This window comes from Poromitra crassiceps (genome assembly GCF_964638095.1).
Source record: "Poromitra crassiceps genome assembly, chromosome: 5".
In the NCBI taxonomy this organism is placed as follows: Eukaryota; Metazoa; Chordata; class Actinopteri; order Beryciformes; family Melamphaidae; genus Poromitra; species Poromitra crassiceps.
The window spans coordinates 56,097,230-56,107,229 of NC_139642.1; the positions used below are offsets into that span (position 1 = coordinate 56,097,230).

The 10,000-nt window shown below is 53.5% G+C and overlaps 1 protein-coding gene across 1 annotated transcript in view; it reads left to right on the plus strand.

Annotated features, from left to right (window-relative positions):
- pde2a (phosphodiesterase 2A) overlaps positions 1-10,000 on the plus strand; it is a gene marked incomplete at both ends in the record, with an annotated part of 237,962 nt that overhangs the window by 197,263 nt on the left and 30,699 nt on the right. The window contains 3 exons of the mRNA XM_083636372.1: positions 6,489-6,544; positions 8,001-8,060; positions 8,251-8,407. Of these exons, the coding sequence (XP_083492498.1) occupies positions 6,489-6,544; positions 8,001-8,060; positions 8,251-8,407 (273 nt within the window). The remainder of the gene's footprint in view (positions 1-6,488; positions 6,545-8,000; positions 8,061-8,250; positions 8,408-10,000) is intronic.

The window sequence follows — 10,000 nt, forward strand, 5'->3', positions numbered from 1 at the left end:
TGCATGTTTTAACGTTTCCCCGGCTGGGTTAACGTTGTTAGGCTCGAGCGCAAGACTCAGGTCTGCACTCATAACTTTTAGCTAGGTTGCACACGTGCAGAATAGCTTGTACCGTTAAGCACTAGAACAACAGGCTAATTAGCACAGTTGTCACAGTTAGCTGGCTTGCATCCGTGCGGTTTACTTCTGTTGCTAGGTACTGTAGGCGCCAGCTACTAGCGTTAGAGCGCACACGTTTCTCCGGCTGGAGTAACGTTAAATAGGTAGCTAGCTAGTCGTCTCGTGCAGCTAGCAGCTAGCTTGTAGCACTCCAGCATATTCACCGTTGCAAGCGACTGTAGACAGTCAGCATACACGGTTAACTCCCGCTAATTCTAGACAGTCGGCGGGGTTGTTGGCGGGTTAGCTAAAACTGCTTACTCGCACAATGAGCCGGGCGGCTGACATGAGACAGAGGGAGACAGCCAAGAGCTGTGTTAGCTGTGAGGCTACATTGGCGGTCCAGGACCGCCATAGCCAGTGTGTGTTTTGCCTCGGGCACAACCATGCTAGCGACGCCCTGTTGAAAGCAGATTTCTGCCGGGCATGCGAAGGCTTTACCCTGGCCGTTTTACGGGAGAGAGCGATGCTCTTTATCCAGGTGGGCCAGCCGCTTAGCCACGCACCTCCCGAGGGAGGCGCGTGCGGTGGGTCTGACCGCTCGGAGGAAGAGGAGTTACCTGAAGAGCAGGGCTCCCCGGTCCTACCCGAACGGCAGATTCTTAACTGGGGGGACGAGCCCATCGACCCTGTGATACAACAGGGGGGGTTTTTCCCCTATGACCCCATCATTCCCCCCCAGGACGCCCCCCAAGAGGAGTTGTCTGGCGGGGAGGAATGGGACCGCGCTACCGCGGCCACCTCTCTGTTAGGGACCCGTTCGGAGGCTAGCCTCAACGAGCCCTATCAGAAGCAGTTTCTGGGGGTAATGTCTAGGGCTGCAGCTAAGCTTGGCATTGCTCGGGCCGAACCACCTCCGCCCCTCGAATCAGTGCTGCGGGGTTGCTATTACCAGCCACTCCAGGCACCACAGGCACCCCGCCCGAAGCCCCGGCTGCCGGTCTGTATAGACGTGGTTCGCGCGGTGCAGTCAGGATGGGAAAGGCCTCAGGAGGCCAAGCCGCTCTGCGCAGGCATGGCTCCATGGTCGGCCTTAGAGGGGGCGGATAAACTCGCGTTAACCGCGATGCCTCCTCTCGAGGATATCGTGGCCAGACACCTGGCCCCTAACTCCGCGAGGCCTGCTTTGCCCTCCAAAGCGTGCCAACTTACAGCCAAGTTGGCCGAAAAGGCGTACTTGGCGGCGGGGCAGTCCGCCGCCATGACCAACAACCTGGCCATTCTGCAAGGCTACCAGGCGGTGCTCCTGCGGGACATGCAAGGTGACCCTGCCCCCGAGCTGTTTACAGAACTCAGGATGGCCACGGATTACGCCATGCGTATGGTAGACTGCCTGGCGCAGAACAGTGGGAAGGTCATGGCCTTCTCCGTTCTCACCCACCGCCACCTGTGGCTAAATCTTACCCAGCTCCCTGAGCAGGATAAGAGGAGGCTGCTGGGGGCTCAGATCTCCCCGGAGGGCCTGTTCGGCTCTTCCGTGGAGGACATGGCCCAGCGGTTGGAGTCGCGTCAGAGGGACTCGGCGGCGGTCAGCTCCTTCATGCCCAAGCGGGCGAAGGGGGAGGACCGCCGGTTCCAGGTCCAGGCGCGGGCGCAGAGTCGTCCCCCGGGGCCTCCGCCGCCGCGGACCGCCCCGCATCAGCGGGTACGAGTCTCACCGGCTAGGGCGCCCCCAGTGGTTGCGCCCCACCTGGCCGCGGTGGGCCCATCATTCGTCCCACGGCAGGTCAGGGGACGCGGCCCCCGCCCCCCAAAACGAGGAGGTGCGCGGGGAGCAGGTAACCAGTCCCGTACTTAGTCACCTCCCTGGGGAAGGGGGGGGGCTATGAGCCCACCGTCGTTGGAGCTCAGCGCTCAACTTCGGTCTGGGACTCAGCAGGGGCCTACCCAACCCAGCTCGCTGGGGCTTGGCTTCAGGGCCAGCCTTCGGCTTGTAGCTTTAGGGACAAGCCCACCGTCCTCGGTGCCCAGCGCCCGAGTCCGGTCGGGAGCTCTCCCTGGATCACTTATCCGCCGTCAGGAGGCCCCCGGGACAAGCCCACCATCGATGGTGCCATGGGCCCATCGTTGGTCGGGAGCTCTCCTGGGGACCGCGCGAGCGGACGAGTCCGCATCCGGCGGTCGAAAGAGAGGCTTGCCTCCTTACTCCCCCCAGCCGGCGAAAGTCGCACGGCTGGGGGGTTTCGCCGGTTCAACACGCTCACAGGGCACGTCAGTAGGCGGAGCCCGCGTAAGAAACCGGCAGGGGGGCTTAGCCTCGTTTGTCCCGCCCCCCCCTTTTTCTTCCCCAACCAAAGCACCGGGTCCCCCGGTGCCCAATAATATACCAAACAGACCATCGTTGCCCGACAGGCTCGAGGCCTGGGAGCGTCTGTGTTCCCCGTCCCCGTGGCTGCGGCGCACCCTTCGGAAGGGTTACGCCATGCAGTTTGCCAGGGCCCCACCCAGGTTCGACGGGACCCACGATACGGTCGTGGAGGCGGAGTCCATAGACATACTCCGCAAGGAGGTCATTTCGCTCCTCGCCAAGGGGGCGATCCGCTCGGTCCCCAAGGCAGAGGTGCGCTCGGGGTTCTACCACAGGTACTTCGTCGTGCCCAAAAAGGACGGCTCCATGCGTCCAATTCTGGACCTCCGGCGCCTCAACAAGACGCTGAGGAAGCTTCCGTTCCGAATGCTCTCTTTTCCCCACCTCTTCAACGCGTTGAGACAGGGGGATTTCTTTACTTCCGTGGACCTGAAAGATGCGTTCTTCCATGTCCACGTGGTCAAGAGACACAGGAAATACCTGAGGTTCTCCTTCCTGGGGAAGGCTTACGAGTTCTGTGTCTTGCCTTTCGGCATGTCATTGAGCCCGCGAACCTTCACGGCTTTCGTGGAGACGGCCTTGGCCCCCCTCCGCGCGAGAGGGGTTCGCATCTTCCTTTACCTCGACGACGCTCTTATTGTGGCCGGCTCGAGGATCGATGCCACGAAACATACCAGGGTGGTGACCGATCACCTACAAACCTTAGGGTTTCTGGTGAACTGGAAAAAGAGCTGCCTCGCCCCAGAACAGACGGCGATCTTCCTGGGGCTCGAGTTGAACTCCCGGGCTATGCGAGCCCGCCTTTCGCGGGAGCGACAGGCGCGCACGGTGCGGACAGCGAGGACATTAAGTCGATGCTCCTCGGTGTCAGTGCTTCAGTGCACAGTCATGTTGGGCCTGATGGCCTCGGCACTGCATGTGCTCCCCCTGGGGAGGCTACACATGCGTCCGTTCCAGATCTGGTTCCTTGCGTTGCGCTTGGATCCAGCCAGGGACCGTCATCGCAGGGTGCCTATGACAGGTCAGGCCCGCCTGGCTTTGGCCATGTGGGCAGACCCCCGTTACCTATCGAGGGGCACTCGATTGGGCCCGGTCCCGCTCAGGCTAGTGATTCGCACCGACGCCTCCCTCTGGGGTTGGGGTGCGGTGTGCGGGTTTCTGTCGGCGAACGGCCGGTGGGAAGCTCAGGAGCATCGCCACATAAACGTCTTGGAGCTGGAGGCGATCCGCCTCGCTCTGCTTCTTTTCCAGCGAGTCATACATGGACGCCATGTGCTGATTCGCTCGGACAATATGGCGGCGATCGCCCACCTGAACAAACAGGGCGGTGTGCGGTCGAAGACTTTGAACCAGTTAGCGGCGGAGATTCACCTGTGGGCGTATCCCCGTCTCCTGTCAGTGTCGGCGGTCTATCTGCCGGGACGGCTGAATTACGGCGCCGACCTGCTGTCTCGAGGCTACCCCCGTCACACGGAGTGGTGCCTCCACCCTCAGGTGGTGGAACAGATTTGGGCCAGGTTCGGTCGTGCCCATTGTGGTTCTCGATCCAGGAGGACAGCCCCCCGTTGGGACACGACACGTTGGCGAACGCGTGGCCACGGGAGGGGCTCTATGCGTTTCCACCGATCCCCCTGATCCGTCAGGTGTTGGACAGGGTGAGGGAACAGTGTCTCCGGCTCGTTCTAGTGGCCCCGTTCTGGCCCAGGCAGACGTGGTTTGCGGACCTGGTCTCCCTGGCGCAGGGCCCGCCGTGGGCATTGCCGGTGCGGGCCGATCTCCTGTCCCAGGCGGAGGGGGAGGTGTTCCACCCCTCCCCAGGCAGGTGGAAGCTAGCAGTCTGGCTCCTGAACGGGACCAGTTGCTAGCACAGGGCTTGCCTGACAATGTGGTGCGCACTATTCAGAGTGCTAGGGCCGCTTCGACCCGCACTCAGTATGCGTACAAGTGGCGGGTTTTTTCGCGATGGTGCACAAGTAAGGGTGTGGATCCAGTGAACTGCAGCATGCGTCCAGTTCTCTGTTTCCTTCAAAGCTTGCTTGACGCGGGGCAGTCTCCGCAGTCGCTTAAGGTGTACGTAGCCGCGATTTCGGCTTGCCACATGGGGATTGAAGGGACCCCCGTGGGGGTGTGCCCTTTGGTCTCGCGCTTCATGAAGGGGGCGCGTAAACTGCGCCCGCCGTTGCGGTGCGTTTTTCCCAAATGGGACCTGGTTACGGTGCTGGACGGGCTAACGGGTCATCCGTTTGAGCCCTTGGACTCCGCCGATTTAAAGGTTCTGTCCTTAAAGACCGCGCTGCTGCTGGCCTTATCGTCAGGGAAGAGAGTCGGTGACCTGATTGCCCTCTCGGTACAGCAGGCCTGTATGGTTTTTGGGGACGATGGGCGCAGGGTTACGTTGCGACCTAACCCGGCGTACCAGCCCAAGAATATTAATGCCAGCTATAGGTCTATGGTAATAGACTTATCGGCATTCTGTCCCCCGCCGTTCAGTTCGGGTGAGGAGAGACGTTTGCACATGCCGTGCCCCGTAAGGGCGCTCTCGGCCTATGTGGCCAGGACGCGCTCATTACGCATTACAGATCAGCTGTTGGTTTGCTTTGGGCAAAGGGCCCAGGGCGGACCCCTTTCCAAGGATCGCTTATCACACTGGATAGTGGAGGCGATTGCGTTAGCATACTCTGCCGTGGGCAAGGTTCCCCCGGAGGGTATCAAGGCGCATTCTACGCGAGGTGTTGCGACATCCTCTGCGTTGTTGCGTGGTGTGTCGGTGGAGGACATGTGTGCCGCGGCCTCATGGTCCTCTCATCACACTTTCGTCAGGTACTACAGTCTCGACGTGTCCGGTTCGCAGTTCGCGCACGCGGTGCTGTCGGTGGCAAGAAAGTAGTATCGTTGCCACTCTAATATGTCAGACGGTTAGGCATAAACGTTGCCATATGGCCGTGGTTCACCGGTGCCTTTCGGGTCGCCCTGTGGGGTGCTCCCGGCAGCAAGGTCGGTTGAATGGAGGCACTAGTGAGAGCTTGAGTTCGAAACGAAGTAAAACATTAGGGTTGTCCTACAACCCAGGTTTTACGAGTGAGAACGAGAGCTCTCACTACCCAGCCTTGCTGCGTCGATGCGTCTCTGGGTGCGTCGGATCTCAGCTGGCTGGAAGAAATGAGTGGCGGCCCCTGGGCAGACTGGCCGTGACGTAGTCACGGGGGCGAGGTGGGAGGCCCAGTCAGCCCAGCGGGGCACCACGTCACCTAAAGGGGCGTGGTCAGGTTTTAATGTAAAGTAATTTTTGGAGCAAAAATGACAGTCTTCCATAATGCTGCGTACGCAGCGAAGTAGGCACTAGTGAGAGCTCTCGTTCTCACTCGTAAAACCTGGGTTGTAGGACAACCCTAATGTTATTATGCATACAATGTATAATATATGGTGTACATGATGTAAATTATATTGTAATATACATTATGTAAAGAATTGTTCTATACATTGGATGGATTCTTGGATGCATTGGTTCAACACAGGTTGATATCAAAAGATTGGGTTTTTGGGGTAATGTTGGATTGTATTATTGGGAATGGGTATTGATAGGGATTTGTAGGTGGATTTATGATGTATGTGTATGGGTAAGTTTGTGTACGTTTGTGTATATACATGCATATATATGTATGTATGTGTATGCATGAGCATGTGGGGAGGAGCGTAAGAGGTGGGATAGGCATATAATATAGGGATGTATGATTTTGTTTATGAATGATTGGGGGGCAGGACTCGATAAGCCTAGGCTTCTTCCTGCCCCTTTTCAAACAGTTCACCTTTTTTATGTTTGAGTTTACGTATTTTCCTTTTGATGAAGTCTATTAGACTGTTATGTTTACTGTTTTTTCACTTTATGTATTGTTTTAACTGTTTGAAATAAATCGTTTCAATCAATCAATCAATCTATATTTCTATCTATCTATCTATCTATCTACTGTATCTATCTATCTTTCTTTCTTTTGTTCTTTCTGTCTGTCTGTCTTTCTTTCAGCCATTGTCATTCCCATCTTGGACCAGGAGGGGGACAAGGCCGTCTCTGTCTTAATGGTGAGTTATCTATCTTTCTATCTTTCCAGCTCCCTCCATTCTTTTCTCCCATGACATACAGTATAGATTTATTTGTAAATGAGAGCAGAAGGTCCATCCCCCCCTCTCTCTCTCCCTTGCTATCTCCCCCCCTCTCCCTCTCTACCTCTTTCTCCCTCTCTCCTCCTCTCTCTCTCCCTCGCTCTCTCTTTCCCCCCCCCCCACTCCTCTCTCCTCCTCTCTCTCTCTCTCTCTCTCTCTCTCTCTCTCTCTCTCTACCAGAGGGAATTATTAGGCAGTAAAAGTGGCAGCAAGCCACAGCTCCTCCTACGGCTTGCTGCCATCAAGGTCGAAGGTCATACAAACAACAGATAGACTGCAGTCTCCCAGGCCGGGGTCTCACACACACACAAACACATGCGCACACACGCCCGCGCACACACGCCCGCTCGCGCGCCCGCGCACGCACACACGCACACACGCACACACGCACACACGCACACACACACACACACACACACACACACACACACACACACACACACACACACACACACAAGCTCGTCATGTTAGTTCATGTCATGCATGCACAGGCAGAAGAACATCACTTGGATGTTTTTGTGACCCAAATCTATTTGATGATATATTTGATCTAAATATAGAACTACAGTAGACCAATAGAAAGCCACAGTATCATGGTCATCTATATATTTGATCTAAATATAGAACTACAGTAGAACCAGTAGGAAGCTGCAGTATCATGGTCATCTCTTGGGTCTGTCTGCAGACATTGCCAGCATGTCCCTGACAACACTGTCAGACATTCTCCTGCAAACTGTTTGAGCACACCAGCTAAAAGAGCGTTCAGAACATTCTCCTGCAAACTGTTTGAGCACACCAGCTAAAAGAGCGTTCAGAACATTCTCCTGCAAACTGTTTGAGCACACCAGCTAAAAGAGCGTTCAGAATTGGAGCAGCAACTGCATCCACGTCGATATCGTACTTATCAACTTGTTTACTGAACTCTCAAGCAGCCTCCAGTGTGTCTCTATACCTGTCACCACTTCACAGTCCGTTACTGTCTGTGTTTCTGCTCAAAGTCATGACAGACTACTGAACTATCAAACAGGTTCAGCGTTTCACAGCTGCTTTGGATGCAGTGTGTGAGCGGCTGATCTGATCTATCTGCTGCTGTGCTTCTCCATTTGATCCATCAGGCTGGAGATAGGCAGCCTTGCAGTCAAGGACATGGGCTTTTGATCAATTCCAAAATATGTGTATCACAGCAATTCCTATCAATTATTTAATGTCCTCTACTTTTGTGAGTAGTTGGAAGGTTGCCGTGGGCATTCATGATTTGGTCTGTCTTGAACACAATTTTTCAATGTGTGTGTGTGTGTGTGTGTGTGTGTGTGTGTGTGTGTGTGTGTGTGTGTGTGTGTGTGTGTGTGTGTGTGTGTGTGTGTGTGTGTTGCAGGTGGGTTGTAAACCCCTCTCTGATCAGGATGAGCTGCATCTTAATATGCTGGAGAAACATGTAAGTTCTCTCTCTCTCTCTCTCTCTCTCAATGCAGTTGTAGATAGATAATAGAATTACTTCAGAGAGTATTGTCTGTTAATTTTCTCCCTCAATCTCTATTTTTCTCTGGATCAATGTGTACGTGTGCGTGCATGTGTGTGCGCGTGTGTATGTACGCGTGTGTTTGTATGCCTGCATGCTATCCCAGGCCTCAGTGGCATGTGGGCGTGTCCAGGCTGTTCAAGCATCCTACCAGAGGCCTCCCCTCAGCCCCTCCCCCATACAAACCCATAATGCACTGCTTCACTTCAACGTCTCCGACCAGGACTACTGCGAGTTGGACCGCAACATTCTACAGCTCTGTGGTACGCACGCGCACACACACACGCGCACACACACACACACACACACACACACACACACACACACACACACACACACACACACACACACACACACACACACACACACACACACACACACACACACACACACACACACACACACACACACACACACACACACACCTCTCCTGGGTGTGTGTGAGGTGAGGTGGGGTATGTTAATGGCCTAAACCCATCTGGAGCAAAAGCTCTATGAATTTAGATGGGCTCCATCTGGCAGTGGCATAAGTAATGTGTGACAGTTACGGCATCAAAACGGAACGCTTCACAAAAACCCCCGTTTAAACTCTGATGAATAATGGAGCTGACTCACTAATGTCTCTGTGCACACATACATATACATACAGACATATACATACAGACATATACATACAGACATATACATACAGACATATACATACAGACAAATCCAGCATTGTTCACTCCCTGGTAATTGTCAATAAATATGTATCGCCTCTAGTCAGCGGCGCTGGAATGCGTTTTGAAAGTGCTTTGAATGACTAGTGAACTTTTTCACGTCAACTTCCTTTCTATCTCCGCCTAGCCTGCTGTTTTTGTACAACTAAAAATAGTAAAAAAAAAAAATGGTTTCCTCTTCTCATCAGGGTAGACTACTTCAAAATAGCAGCAGCCTTTTCTTTCTTTTTTTAGCATAGGTGCACCAACAAGCGGCTCAAAGGTTTGACTCAAAAGGAGCATCCTGCTGACTCCTGTAGATTCTGCTGTTCTTTCTGATGAAGTAACAGTTTGATCACAACATACGACCCCATATATATAATATATTATATAATATAATATAATGTAATGTAATGTAATGTAATGTAATATACATAATATATATAATAGTGTCCGAAATATCAAGATCAAGATTCACTTTATTGTCGCACAGGTGTGAAATGTCTCTTGGGCTTACACCCATACTGCAGCTGTAAAACATTCATGTACAAACATAAAACAGATCACAAACGCATCACATTAAAGCCCAATTTATACTTGGTCTGTCGACACTTTTGAAACCGTCGCCGACAGAGATGAGGTCTTTGTCGACACTTTCAAGTGTCGCCGAGTAGTGTCTCCTACCAACTGAAATGTGTAGTGTCGCTGACTACCTCACATAATGTCGCGCAAGTGTGATTGGCGTGATTGGCTAGATAGAAGAGCACGCACGGTTGACTTCCTTGTTTGGGTTTTCGCTGTATTGAAATGAATATGAAAACGTGTCCCCGCTATTTCTATCGGCCTGTCCTGGATGTATGAAAAAAACACCGTGACCAACTTCCCAGAGAGAGAGAGAGAGAGAGAGAGGACGTGAGTTCTTGCAGGGACAGCGCGGTAGTTTGTTAACCGGTTCCATTATGTTGCAGTCTGTGTGTTTATGTCCCGACGTGGTTTCACTGTAGAGATTTTATTCCTGTCTGGGAACCTGACGAATCTGTTTCTCATGTTTAATTTGCTTTGACACTTGGGAATTGGTCTGGCGATGTCAGGCTAGGCTAGACATAAACAAACCATCATACAGCTATTCCCTCTCTTGGCTGTCTGCACAAGTTCTCT